The following is a 25,841-nucleotide window of genomic DNA, read 5'->3' as shown; positions in this document are numbered from 1 at the left end:
TAGGAGAATGAGAACGAGCATCGAGTTTGACAACCACTATCAGGGCACTGCCCAAATAATGATCGTAGAGTGTGCACCCTATGCATTGTCAAAGTTAACGACACAATCACATAATTTTTGACTGCAAGGGTAAGATAGTCATGTTGCACGTGGAGCATGGGATACCAATCTATCCACTTGTTTGTGTTTATGAAGTTGAACGACTTTGACACAATGATTTCGTAGATGTTTGTCTTATAGGATACCCATCAACAAAAACTTGGAACTCATTGTCGATGCCTAGTTCAAAATGGAAGGTGATTGCAAAGTCTCTTATAGTCAGAGTATTGCCAAAAAAAATGGGGAAAAAAATGAAGAATCATGACAATTTCGTAATTACATGGCACAAAGGGTTTATTTGTTTGAGTAAATTCAAGACTCCACCAATATTATATTTGAAGAAAAAAGACACAACAATGCATTTATATATAAGTTGAGCATCATAACTTAAACTAAGTTATGATGATCTCTTGGATCAATAAAGGAAAGTTTATTGTCTACTTTAGAAAGATAGGCCTTTGATCATGATATCCCCAACTTAAGATTGATGAGAAAAGGACGTTTAGAACCTCAATTGGCATCATGACTTTTTACTCACTAATGCAACAAATACTTTAGGTATGACACCAATGAGCTCAATGTACCTTCGAGAATAAGTTTGTCGTAGTGTACTCTTGTAATAAAAGGCCCTTGCTATTATTATTATTTCGTTCATTTGATATATTATTATTATGATACTCAAATCTTCACGAACCGACAATTGATCGTGTTTTAAACGTATATAATTGGCAATGCACTTAATCTTAATGCTCCTCATAAGATCAAGGATACAACGTAAACTTTGGTAAAAACATCTAATTATGCATCGATTAAATATGGAGAGTCTGTAGTAGGAGAAGGCATTTCTTGAATTATGGGGCCTAGTTTTGTGAATAGTGAGGAATTAGAGGCCTAATATTGTGAATCATACGTACCATACGTGCATTCACATTCGTGAATGATTAAATATTTCGAGTATGGTAAACACCCTAGAAGAATGGTAACTACCATACTTTTGGATTAACTATTTATTACGAGGTAAATAAACACATAAAAAAAGGAAAAAAACCTTTTAAAAAAAACACAAGCATGTTTAAATAACGTTCGCATTCGTTTTCCAACGTAGGAAAACGAATGTTATGTTAGACGAACACGAATTTTACGTACTACATTGTGAATAGTGAGGAATATGGGGCCTTGTTTTGTGGATAGCGAGGAATTAGAGGGCCTAATTTTGCGAATAAAAAGGAATCAGAGGCCTAAATTTGGGAATAGTGAGGAATTAGAGGCCTACTTTTGTGAATAGGGAGGAATTAGAAGCCTATTTTTGTAATTACTAAGGAATTAGAGGCCTAATTTTGTAACTAGTAAGGAGGTAGAGGCCTAATTTTGTGAATATGAGGAATTAGAGGCCTAATTTTGTAATTAGTGAGGAATCATAGTTTTGTAATTACCAAGGGATTGGAGGCCTATTTTTGTGAATAGTGAGGAATTAGAGGCCTAATTCTGTTAGTGTTTTGTGGCCCCCTCGAAGGTTTTTTGCAGGGCTTTTTCTTTCTCTTCTTTCGTTCGTTCAGCTCTTCTTGCAGAGCCCGAACTACTTACTACTAATAACTGCCTCCTGTTTCGCCATAGCCATGCCTGCGTAAACCCTAACCCTAATTCTCTGCATTTTCTTTTGTCTTTCTTCCCTCCCTCCCTCCCCTGCTCTGCCCCTTCCACCTGTCCCGATCAAGAATCCCTGCCTGCTCCCCCTCCCCCGCCATGGCTGATATCATCAAGGTCCCCGAAATCAAGGAACTCACCCGAATCGAGAGAATCGGAGCCCACTCTCACATCCGTGGCCTTGGCCTGGACGATGCCCTGGAAGCTCGAGATGTATCCCAGGGCATGGTTGGCCAGAAATCCGCACGGAAAGCTGCGGGAATCATCCTGCAGATGATTAAAGAAGGAAAGATCGCTGGACGAGCCGTCCTGTTGGCAGGGCAGCCTGGCACTGGTAAGACCGCCATTGCTATGGGAATGGCCAAAGCTTTAGGCGAAGAAACGCCCTTCTCCATGATGGCGGGGAGCGAGATATTTTCCCTAGAGTTGAGCAAGACTGAAGCTCTCACCCAGGCATTCAGGTCGGCTATAGCTGTGAGAATCAAGGAAGAAACGGAGATTCTGGAAGGAGAAGTCGTGGAGATACAGATGGACCGTCCGGCCACAGCCGGAGCGGCTTCAAAGACTGGGAAGCTTACACTGAAGACGACCGATATGGAGACTGTGTATGATTTAGGTGCGAAAATGATCGAGGGTTTAGGCAAGGAGAAGGTTCAGAGCGGGGATGTGATCGCGATCGATAAAGGGTCAGGGAAGATTACTAAGCTCGGAAGGTCGTTCTCAAGATCACGAGATTATGATGCAATGGGCCCACAAACTCGGTTTGTCCAATGCCCCGACGGTGAATTGCAGAAGAGGAAAGAAGTGGTTCATGTTGTTACCCTACATGAGATAGATGTCATCAATAGCAGGTAAGAGTTTTTTGAGTGATATATCCAATGTCATCATTTCATATTCTCATTGAATCTATTGTTTTGAGAAGTATAAAATTTAAAAGGAATCGATATTTGTTATGTTTACGCTTGTGGGGCTGATTTTCAATTAATAAAAAGGTATTACATCACATCTTAGATGGAACCAAATGCCTTCTATTTTCTGTTTTTTGTGTGCTATCGCAGAATAGAAGTATTAAATGGCTGTTACTACCCTCTTTCCCCCGAAAATATAAATGCTTGGCTATCCCAAGACATGTTTCCGAACTTTCCTGTCTTGCCAACCTATTGTAAAACCGAGAGTACATATATTTGAAACCCGCTTTGGATCCAGAGGTTGCAAAAATGGAACTCAAAAAGAAAAAGAACGCAGAGTATCCGTTTTGCATTCATCTTTAGAAAAGTAGGAACAATTGAGGGTTCTCATTCAAATTTAAACTTCATGATTGACTGCAAATTTTCATGTCAAACCGTACCTTGGGTTTCCTATCTCAGGAGAATGGGTGTGAATAAATATGTTCTACAGGTTAGGAAACACTTCAAAGCTTGCATGGTTGTACTTCAACTTATTGGAAACCTTATTCTATAAAGTATCTAACAAATTTTCTACATTTTGGTTTCGATTCGTTCTGGAATAGGACTCAGGGATTTTTGGCTTTGTTTACTGGCGATACTGGTGAAATTCGCTCTGAAGTACGTGAACAGATTGATAACAAGGTTGCAGAGTGGAGAGAGGAAGGAAAAGCGGAGATTATACCTGGGGTACTTTTCATAGATGAGGTTCACATGCTGGACATAGAATGTTTTGCATTTCTTAACCGTGCCCTGGAGAATGAAATGGCGCCTATTCTGGTCGTTGCTACCAATAGGGGAATCACAAGGATTCGGGGTACAAATTACAGGTCCCCACATGGTATACCCATTGATCTTCTGGACCGGCTATTGATCATCTCTACTCAACCTTATACAGAAGATGAGATGAGACAGATTTTAGATATACGGTGTGAAGAGGAGGATGTAGACATGACAGAAGAAGCAAAGTTGTTGCTTACAAAGATAGGTCATGAGACGTCATTGCGTTATGCAATTCATTTGATCATGGCTGCGTCACTTGCATGCCAGAAAAGGAAAGGCAAGGAGGTTGATATTCAAGATGTAAGCAGAGTCTATGAGCTGTTCATGGATGTGAAGAGATCGACACAGTTTATGATGGATTACCAGGATCAGTTTATGTTCAATGAAGTCCCAGAGGTAAATGATGGTACTAATATGGCAGAGTGATGCATATGGAATTTGCTGGTTTGAGAGGAAGGCATGGAATCATGTTATACAAATTTTCAATGAATGGTACTAATCAGGCCCTGAACAAACTAGATTGAGGCCTTGTCATTCTAGCTAGCAATGTATTGCTATAAAAAATATCATTTTCCTTTAGCTTTCTTAAAACATTATGACACTATTCTAAGCGACATCAGAATTTTGTGATCCTGTCTTATTAAAGATATGGGAACCTATTGCTTTGTATGTGCAATTTTTTGTGAACAAATTGTGGTGAAAAATACCAATACTCTTTCGAGCTTTCTTAGAACTTCATGGGACTCTTGTTAGTGATAACAGGGTTTTCCTTTGATGATATACAAATAGTTGTGATGAAAAATGCTAGATGTGTTTCCTGTTTCTTAAAAAATCATGGTTCAAGGTTTTCTTTTTCTTTTGATAATGTACAACACCAAATTCGTTTATGTTTTATGCTGTTAAAACATTTCTATGATCACGAATGCTCTTGACATAGAAGGTCGAATCTGTAGATTATAATGGGACACATAAGAGAGGACATAATTGTGCATTACCCTATTATGATATTTTTCTAGTTCACAACATGTTTTCTTCTTTGTCTCTCTTGTTGAAGCTCCTTAGATTTTTGTTAATTGTGTGTTGTTGAGCTAAGTTATTAGGCTATTAACACAAGATCATGGTCGTAGATTGGTACGTTTAAAGATCTATGATGTGTCATGTATCACTTTGTTCAATTTAAACTATGTGACATGGTGGTGATTGACCTAACCATGGCACACTTCCCAAACTCTTGAGAAACCATCACCATATCAACTATGGGCAATTTGTTAGTTGCCTCTCTCTTCATGCTTCACATTATACACTTCACACTATGCTACATATGTGGAGGCTCATGCATCACGTACCATAGATGTTGCACCTAGCTACAAAACTATGTTCTTTGTTGAACAAGGAAACCACACACATCAATGCATCTTAAAGCCTATCCAATCATCTACCACCTATATCATCTCTTCCATACTACTTAGTTCATACTCACTTGGATGTGAGATGGGACACTGGGGTACAAGTGACAAGAATAGTTAATTATGCAAAATTTGCCTAAACTAGTTTGAAAGTTTATCACACTTCGATACAATGCATTGCATTTGACCATAAATGACTATGCTTTACATAAGTGTTGAAGATGGATTGACAAAAATGGTCACATCCAAAAGCGCCCAACTTTATCTTTCAATATATACAATACAAGCAAACTTAGAGTAGAGTGGGTATATTGTATGTGATGCATGATAAATAAGCGTGATGGCGTAGCTCAAACCTATAACCTATGTGTGTATATGCCAAGGACTTCACCATTAAGCAATCTAATACACATCTTTTATGTAATTTAATACAATATCATAATTGGTAGAATCCTAGAACATTTTAGAAAAGCCTAGGCCCTAGAATGCTCCATGACCCATTATATAATGAAGCCCCTTCATTCTTGTCAAACCATTATGGTTCAACACCGGTCTTGATTCCTCCAACTAAGCTCTCTTTTGTATCTCTTTATCTTAAATCCTTTCATAGTTTCTCTCTCTCATGCTCACTCTATCCACTTTTATCTCATCTATCTCTATCATCCATCACTCTTTCTCTCGCTCTTTCTATTGCTATCTTGTCTTAGTTCTGAGAGTAAGACGACTAGAAATTTCTAATTTCTCTTGATTTTGGAAGAGTGAACCACTAATTGAAAGGATCACTCATGCATGGCCTTATGTTTGGAATTAAACTGATAAACATCAATAAGGAAAATCTCAAACTTTTTCCATTGGATTTTAGTGAGTTTTTTGGAAAAAAAGAACATTTAAATTGCATTATTAGTAACAATCGGCAACGGTTCGGTTTGAACCGAACCGAACCACGGAACTATGGTTTAATGACTTAACAGTTTCAACGGTTCGGTTCAGGTTTGGGTTTTTTAAAACAATTCGGTTTGGTTTCAGCAGTCAAAAACCACGGTTTAACGGTTATTTATTTATTTTTTTAAATTGTAAAAATTGAAAAATAATAATAATAATAATAAATCGTTTTTAAAGAATCTTTTCATTTTTAGACCTTATTCTCACATTTTAGGAACATCTTTTAAATTTTTTAAATTTTAAAAAATAAAAATTTTGACCTATGTTGAAAACCGAAACCGAACCACGAAATCGCGGTTTTTACGGTTTAATGGTGTAACGGTTTGAAAAATGTTTACCGGTTCGGTTTAATAGTTTTGCGGTTTGGTTTGGTTTGGTTCAGGTTTCAAAAAATTTAAACGCTTCGGTTCCAAACCGGTTCAGTTTGGACCCTCTCAAACCGAACCGAACCATTGCCGATTGTTAATTATTAGGGAGGGTTAAAATATAAAGGTAAAACACTATGATAAGAATTTTCACTAACCTTGAGACAATTAGAGTTGTTGCCATTTACCAAGGCTTCCATAATAGAAAAGAAGAGACTTTATACCAATATCATAGAGCTAGAGTCCAAGCCACATCAATAAGAAGCTATTCAGCTTACTATATAATCCTCTAGCCAAAATATTGATGAAAAGCTCTATAAAATAGGATTATTATCGTTGTCTATTAGCAATATAAACATGGAAACTCCATTATTTTAGATGCACTAATTAGTACTAAAACAAATATTCTGAATATACCACAATGGAATCTTTCAAGGAGTATTGGTTGTTTGTAGAACCCCGTGAGATTCCTTTTCATCCAAGCATATACTAGGATATGACAAGAAAAGAACATAAATTTACAATTATTTAAGAGGAGGATGCAAATATTTACATTTCTATTATATTGGGTTCATGTTAGTGAGCTCATAATGAGGATAGAATGTTTACATGGCTTTACTGCCTTTGATTCCACTAATTCAGTATAATGGTAAGCTATTACTAGGAGGTATTTGTTACTTGTACATATCACTATTAGGTTGGAAGCTTAGACAAAGCCAATACCCCATTTTTAGAATGGATATGATAACAATATTGGTTGAAGAAGAGGTATCCTCGTCCTCTCAGTTTGTTGCCCCAACATTTGGCAAGTTGCGACATCCACTTGTAATGGAAGTTTGTATCCTTCTGTATCGTCATTGGCCATCATACTTCAACATGCCAAACACATGCATGTAATATATATCCATCCATATTCATGTTGTGTATTGGCACTAATAATGGGCCCAATTTCAGCTCAAATCGAATTGAATCGGTAAGCCATGGTTTAATAGTTTATTGGTTCCCCCAAAATTTTAATGGTTTGGTTTGGTTTAGATTTATAATAAACGGTTCAATTCGGTTTGGTTCTAAAACTCAAGGTAATCGGTTTATAAGTTTAAAGGTTTGTTGGTCCTCTACCAAACAATGGGTTGTTGTAGTATAAGAGACATTCAATACTTGGTTTCCATTGGAGAGGAGAAGAAAATCAACACACTCCTTTTCATAATTTTGTATTTCTTCAGCTAGCCTTCCCCATCTCACAAAACCCCACGCGTACACTTGTTTACCATAAGCAGGATACAATTTTCTGAACATTCTTTTCCAAACTAGTTTAGCAATAAGACATACCCATAAGACATGGTAAACCGATTCAATGGGAAAAGCACAACTATCACATTTTTAATCAAGGTGATGCCCCACATCCATGACTTCACATGAATCCCATAATGTACAAACAACCATCTAAACAATATAATTTTTCTAAGAATTTGCATGGTCCGTAGCAATTTCCAATAAGCACCCAACCAAGAGTTTTGTACATTACCCAATGTCCAAAATTTATAAGATGTTGGCACAATAGCCAAACCCCTCAACAATTCTCTACCCATTTTTACTGAGTACTAAAAAAAAGGGATTTGCTTACCTAGTATTCCTTGTGCTGATATGATTTGCCACTTCCACTCACCTGAATCCCACAAAAGATGATCAATGGGCTTATTCTCGTAAACCCGCGATTCAAATAAACTATTTATATCATTTGGATGTAGATTCAACATCCACTTTTTAATATTTACCATTCTTCCACAATATAAGAATAGTCAACATACTCCCTCAACTTACAACATCGTCTTCCATAAAGATGGAATGAAGTCGTCCAAAAGGAAAAATATTGAAATAAAGACATTCATGAAAGTTTTTATAACCCTGACCCCCACCCCCCCCCCCCCCCGTCATGCATCTTATTTCCCCCAATACATAAAACACAAGTAATGTTGTTTTGTTGATATGAGTGAGTGCTTGTATTTGTGTGGAGAAGAGATACCCGAGAAGTGTTTTTTTTCTCAAAAAGATATCCATTTAGTAGTAGTAAACAATTTACAAAGTTTGATTCCTAAATGATCAACGGAAGGAACAACCACCTTAGTGGCTGAATGTGACAAAAAAGAGTGTCATTCTTCGAGGACATAAGTAGAGTAGCTTTTTACAAAGTAAGAAACTGATGGCGGTGCGCAACTTTATCGTCGAAATCTCCAATAATACAATCCCATTGACCCTTCAAAGTAGGAACCATGTCCAACCAAATATTATTTACCAATCTAGTTGGTGAGGCTCTAACTTGATGAAAAACGAGAGAGCATCCGAGCCTTCCAAATGTTATATGTAGTAGTACTACTCAATATCTCCCATAATGGGAGCACCTCCTTCCTGATCCCTAGAAACTGCAAAGACACTAATGGAAATACACAAACACTTATTGAGTTAGTGTGAAAACCATGGTCCATAGATTCAACATTGCAATGGAAAATAGTACCAACAAGTGATGTCCAAACCACCATTCCCAATGTGAATACCGATGGGGGAAAGTAGATAGTGAATATTCTAAGGAGGTGTTGCTAGGCCAATTGAGACTCAATGCAGTCCCATAGGTAAAATGTTTCGAAGTTTCAGCTTGTAAAAGAAAGTGAGCACAACTAGAGGATACGCCCATCTTCTGCAGTCATGTATGTGGCAACAGACAAGGCTCAATGCGCGAGTAACCACTCTACATGAAGTAGTATTTTCCATGATAGTCCCCCCAGCCCCAATAGGTTTAACCTAGAACTTAGGAAGAAACTTCTGGAGTAATGCCATGTTGACACATGTATTGAATATATGCCGTCTAACCAACAGAACATGTCTTCTCCAAACTGGACCAAATATGAGATACCATCCGAACCATTGGACTAGATATGAGATATGCCGTCTAACCAACAAAACATGTCTTCTCCGAACTGGACCAAATATGAGATACCATCCAAACTGCTGGACCAGATATGAGATATGCCGTCTAACCGACAAATCATGTCTTCTCCGAACTAGGTCAGATATGAGATACCATGACTGCTTGACTCATGAAATATGCCGTCTAACCGACAAAACGTGTCTTCTCCGAACTGCCGAACCAGATATGAGATACCATCCGAACTGGCGGACCAGATATGAGATGCCAGAGAGAAGTGTTGTTTGCTTTGTGATGAAGTTGGCACTCACTCTTTGCACCCCAACTCCTTAACATGCAAAAAATGCCCCTAACAAGAGGGACACCATTCTTCCCCACTCCTCTGTTCTTCTCTGTGTTCCCTCATCAATCCCCTGAAACCCTAACCCCTAACCCCTAAACCCTAAACCCTCGGTCATGTACAGATTCAGGTAGCAGCATATAACCCCACATTAATTTCCCCATATAGGTAAAGTTTTTTATCCCCCTGTTCTCTTCTTCTTCCCCCCCTGTTTTTTTAAATGCATCATCCATCTTTACATATATACCTCTTCCTTTTTCCTACTGTTTGTAACCCTAATCCGTCTATCGCTCCAAGAAACCAAGTCTTCAACGTACTTCTCTCATTTCTTCTATGACCTTCGTATATATCTCATGGCCATGTCCACATGTTGCATCCCATATTGTTTCATTTTTTGTGTTTGACTTCTTTCTAAAGGAATGACTTAAATTTTTTTTTGCAGGATAATTCATGGACTCTAATCTGTCCAAAGGGTGCGTTGAGCTATATCCACATGCAAAACTGACAGGCATTCACTTTGGTTTGCTTTCAACTGAACATGTTGTAAGTAATGACTTTGCTCACCCCTGATTTTTTTTCTTTCTTTTTTACATAAATAGATTAAGATGGGATATTTCACACGACTTCATTGATTAGTTTTCCTTCAAACATCTCTGTCTTGCCATAAAGCTGTTAAAGGATGGATGCGTTTCTCTACATAGAACTAGCTTATTGAAAACTTACAATTTACAAATTCTATATGTCTCGATATGTTTGGTAAGTCATACAAGTAATTGCAAAACATCTCAATTGATTAAAAAAAGGGAGGCTATGTAGATATGGTTTGAAACCATCCAAGTAGATGGAAAAAGGAATTTTTGTAGGTATGGAAGAATTTCTAACACCTAATTAAATGCAAAAAAAGATTTCCTTTATTGTTTTGCTTGGTGCCAACATCTAACTAGTCCTTCAAAAGAAGGTTTTTTGGTGCTTAACATCTAAGTAGATGAGAAAAATAAGGTTATATTGCTAAGCTAGTCATTGTGATTGGTTGCGGGGTCTTTTAGTAAGGGATTGTCTTTGAGTAGAGAATATGCTTGTGCGTGAGGTTAGGAATTTTTATAGCATTCACTAGCCTATTACTTTGAGTTGTTAAAATTTCCAATGTGCTTGTGGTGTATGGAACCGGCCTTGTTTGTGAGAATGCCATTTTAAAAGAACAAATTCTTTGTTGTTTGGAACTGACCTTGCGTTGATATTATTCTAGAATAAAATAATAAATTTTGACAAAGTGCATTGTTTATCAGAGGAAAATATCAGTTTATGATAGGAAGGGTGAATGTCGGCTTGAAGTCAATGACAGCAGACTTGGTCTGCCTAATCAGGAGTTCATGTGTAAATCCTGTGGAGAGAGCCATCCCATGAAATGTGAAGGTATGCTTTTCTAGCACTAATTCCATCACATGTAAGTGATAAATTGTGCACTTAAAAAAATACAACTTTTTTAATCCCAGGGCATTTTGGACACATTGTGCTAACAAATGCGGTCTATCATCCAAATTATGTGTCTCAAGTTGTGAAGATTTTGAACAGACTGTGCTTAAGCTGTCTTTCTTTGAAGGTTGAGATGGTAAAGTATTGGAAGCTTGATATCAAACTGATTCAGTTTTTATGTTATATGTTTACTTTGATAATTGGTAATGTGTTTTATTTATTTAGTTAGATGATTTCCAAGATCCATTTAGGAAAATCTAATATGATGCATGCAACCTGAATAACTTCTTAAAATAGGGTGCAAGAAAAGAAAGCCGTGGCCTGAATAAAATGCAATGTAAGTTCTACTTAACTTTACATATTTAAGAAATGGATTATCGCAGAAAAAATCACCAAAAGGGATGGAAGTATTCATGGAAATGATTGATGATTCTATGGATTGTGATATTGATGAAAAGCCAAAGATGAGGAAACATAATTCTCCTCCCATGAAAGGGAAAGGTACAATCGTACATTCTGCTCCTTCAACCTGCTCAGCAATCATCTGCCGACCCAAAATGGTAAAACATGCAATAACTTTTTTAACTCTTTAATTTATATCATTTTCATGTTGACTCTTCAAGTGATTCTGAAAGCTTTGGAAAGTGAAAACTATAGGAAAGAGAAATCACATACAAGTAGACTGTAGCATGAAGACTTTCCAGTTTTCCCACTATTGAAATCCTGCCTTTAAAATCAAATATAATTTTGCATTGAGATACAATATTTTTGCTAAATTTAATATGTTGGAAATAGATAAGCATGGATTTCAAAAAATCATAAATGCTAGAGTAAGTTTAATATTGTTATTTTGGTATATTCTTTTTCCATTTACTTGACAAGGTCATAAGTTATTGTTCTTCAGGAACCAGCAGAAAATAGTGATATGTTAATGATAGATGATAAGGAGTTCATTATGAATTCTGATCAACTCGCGCTGGTTCCTCTTCCTCAAATATCAGAATGTAGTGAGCCATCCCAAAATGTTCCCGGAAAATTTCAGAAGTCCTCTAGTAAAGTTGTGATTGATCTGTCCAGTGACGAGGAGGAAAACACGATACCGCCCTTAAATAAGTCAACTTTGAGACAGACTGTTAATGGAGGCCAAAGAAACAATGTTGAATCGGGGAGGCAAAATTCTTCACAGGTGAGAACTTACAAATACTCTTGTCCAAATCCTTGATCTGAAGCTTTAAAATTGTTTGACTCCTGAATAAACAGAAGCCTGCAAATGCAAACAATGTTGCAGATGCTGGGAAAAGTAAATGCAAGTACTGCAAGGTATAAACTACGTGCCTTTGTCACCAGTTGAAATTTCTCAGAGAAAATGTAGATCCCATGCTCAGTAAGCTTTATTCTTTTTCCTTCTTCCTACCTCCTCATTTGCTACCCCTAACAGCAAGGAACATATCCGAAAGTTTCTATTAAATTGGAACGGAGTGTTCTCACAGACAACCAAAGAAACAATACTGTGGTTGAGAAAGTATATGTTGAGTTTGATGAGGAAGATCCTTCAGTTAGAGATTACTTGAAGAACCTTGGGAAAGAACCTGAGGACTTCGATACTGGGAAAGAATATTTACTACCTTCTGAGGTATATTACTCAAAGCACTCAAGCCCAGAAACTGTGAGCTCGCAAGCACAATAAATTTTTTATTACTCAAGTTTCCTAAATATGTAATTAGTTTGCATTCATTCTTGTATAGAACACCTGCATGGCAAAAAATATACAATGAAATTAGGCCCAGCAATGAGTAGGTTACGACTACTCTTGTATCTGAAGAGTACTTGTCATCTATACTATGGTAGCTCATATGCAAATCCTTTAAAATATCAGCAAAGAGCTTTCTTTCATACCTTCTTGCTTCCTAGGATGATAACAACATTATTTGTGTTATATGAAATTACATTATGATCAGCATACACTAAGCTTTAGTCATCAATGGGAATTTTGTATATGGGTGTATGGGCAATGCTCTATAAACTATGCTCATCTATGAAGGAAGAAACCATTATTGCATTGTAATGGTATACTTTCATAGTTTGATAATTGTATATGGAATTAGATCATTAACTGCTTATTGGGTGTATGGGCAATGCTCAATAAACTATGCTCATCTATGAAGGAAGAAACCATTATTGCATTGTAATGGTATACTTTCATAGTTTGATAATTGTTACAATGTTGTGATGAATCGGTGTATTTCTTGAGACTATATCAAATTTTGACATTCTGAAGAGAGGCCTTAGATTCGATAATTTATGCCTTGGATTTAGCGAGAGGTGTATTGTTTACTGGACTCATAGCAAAGGAGCATTGAAGCTGCCAGATAAGGCTTTTTTCCCCAGTAATCCCTGTGAACCAGATACTATTGATATATTTGGTGCAAAGCATATTTCTATGCAGAAACATTACTCCAGAATTAATGGGAAATTACATTGAAATAGAAACGAGCAAAGGTTTAACAACATATTTGTCTTACTAGAATTAATTGGAAATTGCATGGAAGTATAAATGAACACAATATTAATGGCATACTTGTCTTACTAGATTAATGGGAATTTTTTTATAAATGTGCATAATGTTAATGAGAGATATTTGTCTTCTGTAAGTGCATCAAGAACTCAAACATTTTTGAGAATGTATGATATTTTTCTGGTTTCCAGGCTTTGAAAATTCTCAAGAAGGTTTCTGATCAAGTAGTTACAGGCATGAAAATAGACAGCAAAATTGCTCGACCAGAAGGATTAGTCCTTGAATCAATCCTGATCCCACCCAACTGTAATCGTATTCCTGAGAAGCCAGGAGTATCTCAATGGAAATTTGGATCAGTAAGCTATTTTTTTATTAAACCGTTTATTCTGTCTTTAGGTATATGAAGAGATGATAGACTTTTCTGATATGTTAATGGTTAAGATAAGGAAATACATTTTGGTTCATTAAGAGTTCATGTGTATAATTCAGGATGAAATAACGAAAAAGCTCAGGACAATTTTACGATTCAAACACAGTCAGGATCGTAAAATGGCAAGAATGATTTCGATTGAAAAAATGCAATCTCTCATTTCTCACTATTTCCGACTGAAAGGTGCACCCAAGGTAAAGTTCCATTGATGTAAACCCAATATCTGGACATCATAATCTAGTAGCCGTCATAGAAGTAGATTACTGAAATTTGTAACTTTTATCTTGAAATGAAAACCCATTTCATATTGAACTTATTAACCATTTTAATGTGATAATGTTTTCTTAAACATGAAATCATATATGCCTCCATTTGTGCATATAGTGATAAAACAAACCTATTCATGATAGAGTTATCATTTCAGGTCAGAGGTAATAAAGAGCCGGTGTCTGAATATGCCAGTCGAGGGCAATCAAAGAAGGAGATTAGAAAATCATCTTGCACAAACAAATTGCATGATTTAATTGTAGCAAAAGTTTGCAGTTTTTCAGCTAGAGCTGTTTTGACAGGTGATGCTTTTCTATCATTGGACGAGATAGGCATCCCTATTGAGGTATCCAAAGGCTTGACAGTTTGGGAAACTGTCACTCGACATAATTTCGAGAATATGAAAAACGAGTATAATCAAGTACATGGTTACTTTAGAGCATTGATGTACATTCGCAGTGGTATTAAAACAGATTTGACACAGTGTGAAGTTTATAATGTGGAAATTGGTGATGAAGTTGCACGTCCAATCAAAGATGGGGATTTAGTCTTCTGTAATCGTCCACCCTCTGTCCATAAACATTCTTTAATAGGGTTAAAAGTGCGTATATTGGACATTCCAACGTTTGCCATAAATCCCCTTATATGTCCACCAATGGGAGCTGATTTTGATGGAGATTGTCTAGCTGTTTTTGTTCCACAATCAATGGAGTCTCGAGCAGAAGTTCATCTCACGATGGCTGAAAACCAGATGCTAACCTCACATGGGGGAGTTTGCACATTTGGACTTACACAAGATTCACTGCTTGCAGCCCATAAACTAACAAGCTCCCAAGTTCTAATAAAGAAAGAAACTATGGAACAAGGATGTTTATGGAGTGATTCTTGGATGCCAAAACCAGCAATAATTAAGTCACCAAAAGGGGCATTCTTTACCGGCAGTCAGTTTTACCAGCTTCCACTTCCACAAGGATTTGACTATAGTGAACCAGGTGTTTTGATATCAGGAAGTGAAATCTTAGAGTCAAGAGGCCAGGTAGGATGGCTGGGAAATTCAAATGGTCTTCTTCGATCCATTGTTAAGAGATATGGATGTCATGTGGCCTTGAATTATTTGAGTTCTTGTCAAATAATGCTCACCCTATGGCTGTCACAGGTAGGCTTTAGTACAGGCCTTCGTGATGTGTATGAAACATGTAATTCAAAAACTAGAGGTGCCATGAAAAATGAAATCAGGAAGAACTTTGATGAATTTGAATATCGTTCAAATTCTAAAATTCACTCTTTGAATTGCCTAACCTCTATACAAGAGGAATCTATCAATGGTCATATAAGAAAATTTGGAATGCAGTCTCCAAGTTTTGAAGAGCTTCGGATTCAATACATGCAGGAACTGATCTCGGGGATCCAAGATGTGATACTCAAGTATGTTCCTGAAGACAATTCAATGATGAAAATGGTTGCTGCTGGATCCAAGGGTTCAGTGAAGAAGTTTGTGGAGCAATTTGGCTGTGTAGGGTTTCAGTCTCTCAGAGGCAAACACAAGCTTATCTCAGAGAGAGACAGATTAGTTGAGAATTCATTTGTTGAAGGACTCACCCCTCATGAGTTCATGATGCAAACAATATCATTCCGGGACTCTGCGATATATCAAGCATTGAGAGTTAGTGAGCCGGGTGTTCTTTTCAAGAACCTGATGCTCTTTGGTCGCGATGTTCACATCTATTATGATGGTACAGTCAGGAACCATCATAATAACCACGTAATTCAGTTTTTATATGGAGGTTTGCAAGCGTGCAAGGAAGACAACAAAGTAAAGAATACACAGAAAGATCCTAAATATTTAGCTGGAGAACCAGTTGGGATACTAGCTGCAATGGCTATTGCACAACCAGCTTATGAAGCATTATTGGAATCTGCTAAAGTTTCAGCCAATAACACCAATTCTTGTCCACTTGAGTATTTGCAGGTATTCGTGGTGAACGTGATTCCCCAGATTCTGAATGTTATTCTTGAATACTTAAGCAATATGCGTTCCTGTGTAGGATACCTTGTACTGTCAAAAAGTATTGAAGAAAAATGACCGGAAAGTGATTTTATTCATGTCGGAGTCTCTTCATGTCTCCTCAAAAGAGAAATCAGCCATCCACATTCAGAAGATATTGAGACATGTTGACCTTGATATGTTGCTTATATCAACTTCAGTCATGTATGTTTGCTAACATAGTTCTTAATGATGTGCTGTGATTCTCTTCTTTAAACTACCATCATATATGTTACACAGCTATGCAGGAGATTCAGAATTCTGGGAAGGACTTCTACCTGCAAAGAATTCACCTTGGATAGTACATCTATCACTTAGCGAGGCTAGTGTCTTTGGATTAGTTTCATGCTAGACAAAATGGTTTTGTAAGATTAAATGAGATCCATTTGCTTCTACATTGTTAACTTCATTCTTAATAAATAATTATTATAGGTTGCGTTGACCACCTGGAATCTAACAGTTAAAGGGGTAGTTCAGAAACTGAAAAGGAACCATCAGTGTGAAGGTTTATCCTTCCACTCCAGGTAATCTAAGAGACAATAAGATTAGTGGTCGTTTTCTATATTTTTTCTTGTTCTCATGCCAAATGACTGAATTTCTCTTGAGCAGAGATCAATGTGATAGCAGTTGTCCAGACTCGAGATATTTGCTGGGATCTGCCTGCATAAGCTTTTGCATCAGCCATGGTCAACTTTCTTCTGTTGAAGATCCTCTATCAGATATCAGGGATAATATTATTCCTTCCATAAGGGAAATCACCATTATGGGTATGTCACAAAATTGGTATCCATAAACCCTAAACCCAGATTTATAATTTATCCATTATGCAAGAAGTTAAATATATATCTGTAAAGGTAATGACACAAACATATGGAATCTTGTTTAAGCTTATTATGTAAAATTTTGTGACCAACCATCTCTATCTCTGGATATGAAGTCAAGTAATGTGAGATGAAATCGTTCCCAGATTGTAACTGAACCAGGATCTTGATTGATTGAGGTCTATATAGTTATTGCAGAATGGCCTTTTGCCTGAAGACCTATGGAGTGGTTGATCTCTTTGGATTCATCGGGTTTTTATTTTCTTATGTCAAGCATCATGAAGCACCTTTGATACCATCACTTTATGAGTGCTCCTCTAGATCTCCTGAAGCCCTTTTGTCCCCTGTCCTGTCAAAGTTTGTACAACAGAGGACACCTTGTAAAGCATGTTGGTGTTTATTGCTCACTTTTCGAATATAACAAGCAGAACATGGAATGAATAATGCTTAGACATTATAAAACATCTTCATGTAACTTTCAAATGCACTGAGGGGCTTCATTGCGCTTAAGTAATGAGAGTCTGGATTGTAAAGATCTAGTTTCGTATGAATTTTATTCGAAAAAGATTCGTCATGTGTTACTGCATGCTGCTAGAAACCTTTATTTTGCAGGTGACAGACGTGTGGAATCTATATCCATTCTACCCAGTGGCATGTCATCAGAAACATGGGCAACATCTATGCAAAGAGAGTCTTGCCGAGATTCAGAAGTTGCTGTTGAAATCACCTTGAAGGATACTTGTGTGAAGAAAAAGAGCGATGCATGGCTCATTGTCAAGGAGCTATGCATTCCTGTTTTAGATCTGATAGATTGGTCACTTAGCATGCCATGTAGTGTTCAGGGCATTTTTGAGATTTATGGCATTGAAGCTGCACAAAAATTCATATTTCAGGTGATTTTCATTCCCTTTAAGAAATAGTCATGCAATTGAGCTAGTAAATATGCATTGCCACTTTTTGTTGTTTTAAATGCAGAGATTGAAGGCCATCTTGGGCATGTTTGATAAGACTATTTATCCGGAGCATGTGTTGTTGGTGGCCGATATGATGACTCATGCTGGGAAGGTTGTTGGTTTGACACATTCTGGATTGCGTGATTTCATTAATGCAATACATGTCTCTGCCCCAATGACACATGGTCTTTTCAAGGTGGTTTTTGATGCATGATGGTCATCATTTTGACAGCATTTTATGGTTGTGACATTTCTAAAATTTCCATTTTTTGTTGCAGAATCCGGTGAAGCATATCCAGGAAGCAGCTGTGCAAGGGAAACGTGATGACTTATCTGGTACATTGCCATCAATTTGCTGGGGAAAGCTTGCGCCGCTTGGAACAGGTGCAAATTTTGAAGTATTGTGGCGAAAGTCCTGAACATAGCTCCAATATAGATGTCCAAGTTTGTCACTTGGTAATGAAATAGAATGAGAAAACATGTTGTATCACTGTATAAACAACAAAATGTGATATATGTATATTGGTATGCATATATATATATATATAAATTTATATTATAAGTTAGATAATAGTGCTGACGATTATGTTAAACCAGTAAAGACTAATCTAATTTTGTACGATATTTTCCTTCAGAACTTTCTATTTCCAGATTGCTACATAAAGTGAAGTTATTATGATGGTGCTTGTGTCAAATGAACAAGTCCTATTTTTCTCTGCTTGCCTAATTGGGCAAAACAATAAATGGCATTAGAGAGAGAGAGAGAGTCATGCCTACTAGAGATTGAAATTGGCTTATGAGACAAATCATGACTACAATATGGGTGAATTCAAGCCATATCTTCATTTTTGTGTCAATGACTTTACTGCTATTGTTTACGATGGACAACAGATTGTATGGCATGTAGTTTGTCTAAATATGCCGTGTCCAGAGATTGTTTGGTTTGAAGATGAATTGGGAGATGAGGCTAATTGACAACTCATGAAGTGGATCTTGGGGTGTTTTAGGGGATCTCTATTTTTGTCATATCAATGGGTTTTTATGTACATATTTTGCTTTTATGTGCGACTTGGGATAATAGAATTTTTTTTACAGGTTATTTCTCGGCTTGGGGCTATTCTATTAGCAATACTCTGTGATTTGTTTTTACTTTTGAGACTGACTAAATAGCCACAATCTTAAGTAGTGAATGAATGAAACCACATGACTTTGAGATCCAGTGAAGACTTAGTTATTACCAAGTTGTGATGGATTGGAATAGCCCTTTGGCCTAAAGTTTGAGAGGAGTTTTACCACTTTTTCCCTTAAGTGTAGATGAGCTCAATGTCTATGTTGGCATTGATATTTTCATGATTTGTGTTACGTATGGCAAGTACTTAACAAGTGGATTAATTCTCTTGTGTGTGCGACCACATTTTCTATTGCAAAATGAATACATACAATTCAAGGCATGACAAAATAATGGAAGCTGTTTTCATGATTCCTTGAAGTAAAAGGAAGGCATGACTTACTTATGCATCATATGTCATTCCTAATATTTGTTATGCTGCATTGATATGAACAATGCTTTGCGGATTCACAAATCTTTGTTAATCTTGGTTATTACCTCTTTTGGCATTTCCAATTGAAAGGGGTTAAACCAGACTTTTCTATCTTTGAATTGACAGAGTGCAATATCTATTGTTTGGAACATGCAAAAATCATTTGTTTGGAAGCAAATACAATACCACAATATGGGTGTCTCTAGTGGAACAAGTCTACCTTAAGAGAGGGTTGGTTGGAGTAGCATCTAAGGAAGGCTATAACCTTATATCCTTGCTACTTGCATCTGATGTAGATGTATTATCAAACTATGCATCCTCTACAATGGCGTATAACTAATTTGAAAGCAAGTCATTTATCACTCCCAATTGATCCATACTAGACAACCTTAATTTTTCACTCAAGGTGATCTTTACATCCATACACATGGGGGATATTTAGGAGAATATATCTAGTTTACATGTATATTGAGTTGTTGCTTGTAAGTTGTAATGTAGGTGCGTTTCTTGTAATTCATCCTCATTTAGGCTATTTTTGTATGGGATATAGAAATATAATTTAGAAGCACAAAAGAATAAAGTAGCTAGTTGTTGTAGATATAGTTCATCACTTTGATAAAACAAAAAACAATGGTGAAACCCCATAATTGTAGGCCCAATTGAAAAATGAAAACTTCATATATGAACTATGGGAAGCTAAGTGTGGCAACCCTATGGCAACCCATTTCTACTACCATTTAGAGATGAAATTACAATGTTGAACCACAACGCATGTAGTTTTGTGATGGCTTAAATGGGTACAACCAAATCTAGATGGCAATTCATGATCTGGAGAAAATGACGTTTGTCATTAAATTGTGGGTGATCATGGTTTTAGTAATGACGAAATTGGATGAAGATCACCTCAACAACTTCTCCTAGATGTAATTGAGCTAGACATTCGAAGCATACGCATGTATCCCTCAATGATTATACATTTTTGGCACAAGGACAAATCATCTCAAGTGGTTGGTGTTATGTTTGGAAAAATGTAAACAAATGCACTAATACTTTCATTTGGAATGCTACTCACTCACAATATTAGGAAAGTGGGAATTTGGTTAAGGTAAAGGCTATCTTAGAAGGCTGAAGCCTATTCACTCAATAATGGTAAGGGACTTTCAAGGTTCTTTGGACATAAGTAGATGCATAAAATGGTATTAAGGTAACTAATAGATCTAGGTACATCATTTTACACAATGGGTGCATTAGACTTCACTAATTAGCATGAGAATGAGAAAATCCAAAGGTCGAGTCAATAAGAGGAAGATCTATGTCTTCTTTTGACTAATAGAACAACATTATGATATAAAATGATTGAAAATGTTAGGTCATTCCCTGTATAAGTCCTTCTGTTATACAAAACAAGCATAAAGACTAGAAAATTGTCAATTTATTTGTTCTATAGTGGGTGTGGGAAGCGACCCATCCAACAAGGAAGTTTTGGGTATCCTACTGAGACCTGGGCCAGGCGGGAGTATGACCATCAAAGGAAGAGAGACATTTACTATCAGGTCTCTCTTCTGTCCACTAGGGTGTGTTAATGCAGGTCCGGTGGGTTAATAATGCCCACAACACACACATACTCTTCCGAGATCTAAAATCTGAGCGAGTGCATTGGAGCATGAGAGTTCAAAGCCTTTTCATTAGTTGGGTATATACTACATATGTATAACCTTGGACCCAAGGTGAGGGAGTTAACCATGGTTAATTGGAGGGTGTAATTTAACCTTGGACACAAGGTGAGAGAGTTAACCATGGTTAATTGGGGGGTATAATTTAACCTTGGACCCAAGGTGAGAGAGTTAACCATGGTTAATTGGTGGGTTTAGGGAGCTAGGGTTTTCTTCTTTACAAAACTTTACCCTAGGCTTGCTCTGTTCTCCCTGTGTTCCTGCAGAAGCAGATTAGGGTTAAAGAGTCAGAGAGCTGCTTCTTCTGCTCTGTCCACCTTGTCCAGGAGGTTTCCTTTTCTGGCTTGGCCCCGATTTTCCCGTCAGAATTAGGGTTTACATAGAAACTCTGTTTTTCTTCTTCTTCGTCTAAGTCAGAGACAGAAAGAAACAACGCAGAGACGTATCCGTAGCTATGGGGTTCAAAGGAACGAAGGCAGAGAAGAAGGTCCACTATGACAAGAAGATGTGCGAGCTGCTAGAGCAGTACGAGCGCGTGCTCATCTGCGCTGCCGACAACGTGGGTTCGAAGCAGATGCAGGGCATCAGGAAGGGTCTCCGGCCCGATTCTGTGGTCCTCATGGGTAAGAACACCATGATGAAGAGGACCATTCGTATCTATTGCGAGAAGACTGGAGATACTCAGTGGCTGAATCTCATTCCTCTGCTCGTTGTAAGTCTCTTCCCCCCCCATTTACTGTTCTTCCTGCCTATATCTGCATACATCTATCTGTTGAATTCTTCTTAAAGATGAATGGGTTATTCTTCTGAATTAAGAAAACGTCGAGATGAATGGCCACTTCCCGTCTGCTAAATCTGTTTGTCCTTATTTACTCCCTTTTTTTTTGTTGCATATAAGTATTTAATCAATCACCTGCATCTGCAGAAATGAATGTGGAACCGACTAATGTGCATCTTTAGGGTTTGTAATAATGCAGGGTGTTGTCATGTAGGGTGCACATGACCTTCTCTTCTCTTGTATAAATTCAACCGGCTCTATGATTCTGTTTTATTTTAGTATCTTTACAAAGTGAATTCCGGATTTCTGTTAGCTTTCTGTGAATTTGGCTATTTGATTTAATTCAGGGAAATGTTGGTCTCATCTTCACGAAAGGTGATTTGAAAGAAGTACGTGAAGAGGTTGCTAAGTACAAGGTATTACACGAATAAATTTGACATTCCTTAATTCTATTATATGGAAAATTAGTTGGATATTGTTCAATCAAGTAATATTGGATTGATTTGATGCTAAAAAGGTTGGAGCACCTGCTAGAGTTGGCCTGGTAGCTCCTATCGATGTGGTTGTGCCTCCTGGAAACACTGGTTTGGATCCCTCGCAGACTTCTTTCTTCCAGGTAAAACAGTTTTGTTTCTCTTCTTCCTTTACTATTCATTTATTCCTTTCTATTGTCATGTTAATATGAATAACTCACATCTCTCGGCCATGTATATATTTATGTGTAGGTTCTCAACATTCCCACCAAGATTAACAAGGGAACTGTGGAAATTATTGCCCCTGTTGAGCTCATCCACAAGGGTGAGAAAGTGGGATCCTCCGAGGCTGCATTGTTAGCAAAACTTGGGATCAGGCCATTTTCATATGGTTTGGTTGTGCAAACTGTGTATGACAGTGGGTCTGCATTTGATCCGGCTGTGCTGGACCTGACTGAAGATGATCTTATGGAGAAGTTTGCAGCTGGAGTATCCATGGTTGCTGCCCTCTCATTAGGACTGAGCTATCCCACGTTGGCCGCTGCCCCACATATGTTTGCAAATGCTTACAAGAACCTTGTGGCGATTGCAGTTGAGACCGAGTATACTTACCCACAAGTTGAGCAAATCAAGGAGTTCTTAAAGGTGTTTAAAATTGAATTAGTCTGATTTGTAAATTATAATATGATGAAGTACAATTTTTTGGTCAATGATCAATTCTTTTGTTTTGTGTAATAGGATCCATCTAAGTTTGCTGTAGCGGCAGTAGCTGCAGCTCCTGTTGCTAGTGAATCTTCTGCACCTGCAGCAGCGGCTGTGGAAGAGAAGAAACCGGAGCCTGAGGAAGAATCTGATGATGACATGGGTTTCAGTCTCTTTGATTAGGGCATAGCTATGGCTATGAAGGTTTTTCCTTCTTAAATTATCCTCCCCTCTTGGTTAAGAACATCAGCCTTTTCATGTTTGTAAGAGTTTAGAACACTGTTTTTGAGAATGTAGCTAATTTTGATCGATTTTTATGGCTTCATTTGCCTCTTTTCGGTCATTTAAATGTTTATATGTTTTAGTTGAGTATTGTATTCGAGTTCATCTGGTGGAATCTTTTGTTGGAAGCTTAACATGAATTGAGGATTACTAGAAATACTACTACGTGCTGGTGTGTTTAAATGGTTATGTTTTTTTTGGAAGTTGGAAGCAGGGTTTGATGACTCGGAGCGATTTCTTGAAGAGCCTGTTAAGGTTTTGAACTAATTTATCTCACTTAATTGTACTGTAATGTTAGCACAAATAATGCCATATGTATGGATGGAATAAACTAATTGTAGTATGAAAAGCTACAGAATAGCATTCCATATGAACCAGTTAATCAAGCAAAATGATATATGGAGTGTGATTCATAGGAAAATGTTAATGGTAATTCTGAAGTACTTAATCTGATGAAAGGTTTGTTGCTTTTTAATTTGAGAATTTATCCAAAGGTGGTTTCTTGCTCTTCCAGTGTGTGTAATGTTGACTCGGTGTCGGCAAGGTCCGTGGAGCTCTTGCTGTTGTAAATGTTTTGATTCCGTAGTTGAAACTTGAGGTGTCTGTTCAACTATTCTCTGGAGGCTTCTGGAAAATGACCAGTCTTACCGGATCTCTTCTATTGCCTGTTGGCATTCTTCTTGTTTCTGCAACCTCTTCTCTCAGTCAGTTAATGGGTTGTTTGTTTGTCTAGACGACATCCATCATCTGTTGTCTGCTGCCTCTTGCAGAACCATGTGGTCACCAAATTTGTGTTCCTTATCCCTACGAGCACGGATCGGATACTCATTGAGTAACCTTTACTAAAGATTGTGGTAGGAGTGATGGCAAAGTTTTATAGACCGCAATGAGAAATTTGTAATAGTCAGATTAGGTTATAGTTCTTGAATGAATAGGGTTTGACTGATCTTCTCACAATCCGACCTACAATAACAATTGCACAAGTGCTACAGTTGACAAAGTGAGTATACATTTTTCTACTAAATTGTAATGGTCTACTATAGTCCCAAGCATCTTGGCCAAAGAGATGATGCTTTTACACGAGGCTATAATCTTATAATAGTGAGTCTTCTTGCTGCGAAATTAGTTTCCATGTTGCATATAAAGCCTATCTATCTATCACTAAAAGATCAACTTAAAGGGACTGTTTGGAAATTAAGCATTGGGTAGATTAAAAGAAGATAGTATCATCTGGTTCTGTATGAACAAATGAAGCACTACACATGTTCCCTTGCATTATAGTCCTTTTTCTGTTTTCATACCCTTGCAACAATATATATACATTTTCCATCATCTCGATTCTCCACCATTTATACTAAACTTGACAAGATTGCTTCATTTTGTAGAGCATTTAGAAGCTATCCTAGATATTTATGCCCCCTAGTACCTTTGAGTGTCCTATTGCTTTGTGAAAAATTTTAATTTTTTGTCAATCGTATGAGGGTCTATTGCAATGAAATACCTCAATTAAGCGTGCTATCACAATTTCTGTTCACTTGTGAGCGTTTCAAATGGTGTGGAGTCTCGTTAATGTCCATGATGGAGACATTTTGATCAAGCAATACTAAATGATATTTCACTTCCCAAGCCCATAAAATATGGGACCCAAAACACTCTAAGATAAGGTTGGGGAAGCCTAGATGATGATCATTCACTTAGTTGGTATAGAATGCTTGTGTTAATTGCGTTATTGTGCTTAGGTTGTGAAGGCTTTCATACCCATGGGTAGTCTAATGCGCCCTTTGGTGTCTAACTTGATAAGATGTGTCAACCAAGGAAGGTTAGCATGGTATACTCCTTTTGCTATTGACTACAATGACTTTGTAGTTTCTTTCTACTCTTGCACATGTGTTGTAAGGTTATCACTGTAGAACAAACAAGTATAAACCATTCATATTTGTGTCCTTTTCGTCATGCATCTCCATTTTTGCATCATTTGTTTCGGTTTGTAGTAATTTGTTGAATTATCAGAAATATTATTACTTTTTGTGGTAGTTGTAGGTGGTGGATTGTATGTAGACTCGTTTACCGGCTAAATGTGGAATGCCATTTGGATGTGCTTGCAAGAGAAATGTATTGTAGCTAGGACCAATGTAGGCATGCAGGCAAACAAACTAGAGGGGCCAGTCACAAGGATTGAAGATTAAGAGGAGACAACAATCAATCATCGTTGGAACTTCAAGGAGACTATCTATATATGTATGTGATGCCTCAATATTACATGTTTATTGCAAGCTACTCTAGATTGAAATACTCTTCTTTATGATATGTTTTGTGGAGTCGTGTAAAGATCTTCCTTGAGTATCAATCGACATAGTTCTTGAAATATATCCATGTTTACAATAACAATACTAACATGACAATCAACAATGAAAACAAGGTTGCACTCTCCATCATACAAGGTTTT

The 25,841-nt window shown here is 37.2% G+C and overlaps 3 protein-coding genes across 4 annotated transcripts; all 3 read left to right on the top strand.

Moving 5' to 3' along the window:
• Positions 1-1,797: 1,797 nt before the first annotated feature.
• LOC147851058 (uncharacterized) lies at positions 1,798-4,203 on the top strand. Its single transcript, XM_087335821.1, has 2 exons — positions 1,798-2,594; positions 3,254-4,203. The coding sequence occupies exons 1-2, from the start codon at positions 1,843-1,845 to the stop codon at positions 3,894-3,896; spliced, it is 1,395 nt and encodes a 464-aa protein (XP_087191947.1). The 5' UTR covers positions 1,798-1,842; the 3' UTR covers positions 3,897-4,203.
• Positions 4,204-9,879: 5,676 nt separating this feature from the next.
• Positions 9,880-18,635, top strand: LOC147851057 (DNA-directed RNA polymerase V subunit 1-like). 2 transcript variants are annotated; one of them, XM_087335536.1, is made up of 17 exons: positions 9,880-9,986; positions 10,730-10,856; positions 10,937-11,052; positions 11,300-11,476; positions 11,821-12,102; positions 12,177-12,236; positions 12,355-12,549; positions 13,623-13,787; positions 13,921-14,055; positions 14,286-16,097; positions 16,174-16,337; positions 16,413-16,494; positions 16,605-16,696; positions 16,782-16,939; positions 17,606-17,886; positions 17,969-18,142; positions 18,225-18,635. In XM_087335536.1, exons 1-17 carry the CDS (start codon positions 9,894-9,896, stop codon positions 18,363-18,365), a joined length of 4,254 nt encoding a protein of 1,417 aa, XP_087191662.1. In that variant the 5' UTR covers positions 9,880-9,893; the 3' UTR covers positions 18,366-18,635. The 2 variants fall into 2 exon arrangements, 1 of the variants encoding a protein (XP_087191662.1); XR_015531593.1 differs by lacking the exons at positions 17,606-17,886; positions 17,969-18,142; positions 18,225-18,635 and having other exon boundaries at positions 13,921-14,060; positions 14,291-16,097; positions 16,413-16,696; positions 16,782-16,919.
• Positions 18,636-21,400: 2,765 nt separating this feature from the next.
• LOC147851056 (large ribosomal subunit protein uL10-like) lies at positions 21,401-23,480 on the top strand. Its single transcript, XM_087335729.1, has 5 exons — positions 21,401-21,872; positions 22,286-22,354; positions 22,456-22,554; positions 22,664-23,056; positions 23,150-23,480. The coding sequence occupies exons 1-5, from the start codon at positions 21,615-21,617 to the stop codon at positions 23,294-23,296; spliced, it is 966 nt and encodes a 321-aa protein (XP_087191855.1). The 5' UTR covers positions 21,401-21,614; the 3' UTR covers positions 23,297-23,480.
• Positions 23,481-25,841: the final 2,361 nt, after the last annotated feature.

The sequence above is a fragment of the Azolla caroliniana genome, unplaced genomic scaffold, assembly GCF_043228905.1.
Source record: "Azolla caroliniana isolate FFs.n. ecotype wild unplaced genomic scaffold, voAzoCaro1.0.p SCAF_20, whole genome shotgun sequence".
Lineage (NCBI taxonomy): Eukaryota > Viridiplantae > Streptophyta > Polypodiopsida > Salviniales > Salviniaceae > Azolla > Azolla caroliniana.
Note: the sequence above shows the minus strand (reverse complement) of the source record. Positions and strands in the feature narration are given on the sequence as shown.

Bases quoted from the DNA above. Each gene is read 5' to 3' on its own strand.
- LOC147851058 (XM_087335821.1), top strand. From the start codon at position 1,843: ATGGCTGATATCATCAAGGTCCCCGAAATCAAGGAACTCACCCGAATC. The intron at 2,595-3,253 runs GTAAGAGTTTTT...GTTCTGGAATAG, and splicing joins ATAGATGTCATCAATAGCAG to GACTCAGGGATTTTTGGCTT.
- LOC147851056 (XM_087335729.1), top strand. From the start codon at position 21,615: ATGGGGTTCAAAGGAACGAAGGCAGAGAAGAAGGTCCACTATGACAAG. The intron at 22,355-22,455 runs GTATTACACGAA...GATGCTAAAAAG, and splicing joins AAGAGGTTGCTAAGTACAAG to GTTGGAGCACCTGCTAGAGT. The intron at 22,555-22,663 runs GTAAAACAGTTT...ATTTATGTGTAG, and splicing joins CGCAGACTTCTTTCTTCCAG to GTTCTCAACATTCCCACCAA.
- LOC147851057 (XM_087335536.1), top strand. From the start codon at position 9,894: ATGGACTCTAATCTGTCCAAAGGGTGCGTTGAGCTATATCCACATGCA. The intron at 13,788-13,920 runs GTAAGCTATTTT...TGTATAATTCAG, and splicing joins CTCAATGGAAATTTGGATCA to GATGAAATAACGAAAAAGCT. The intron at 16,940-17,605 runs GTATGTCACAAA...TTTATTTTGCAG, and splicing joins AAGGGAAATCACCATTATGG to GTGACAGACGTGTGGAATCT.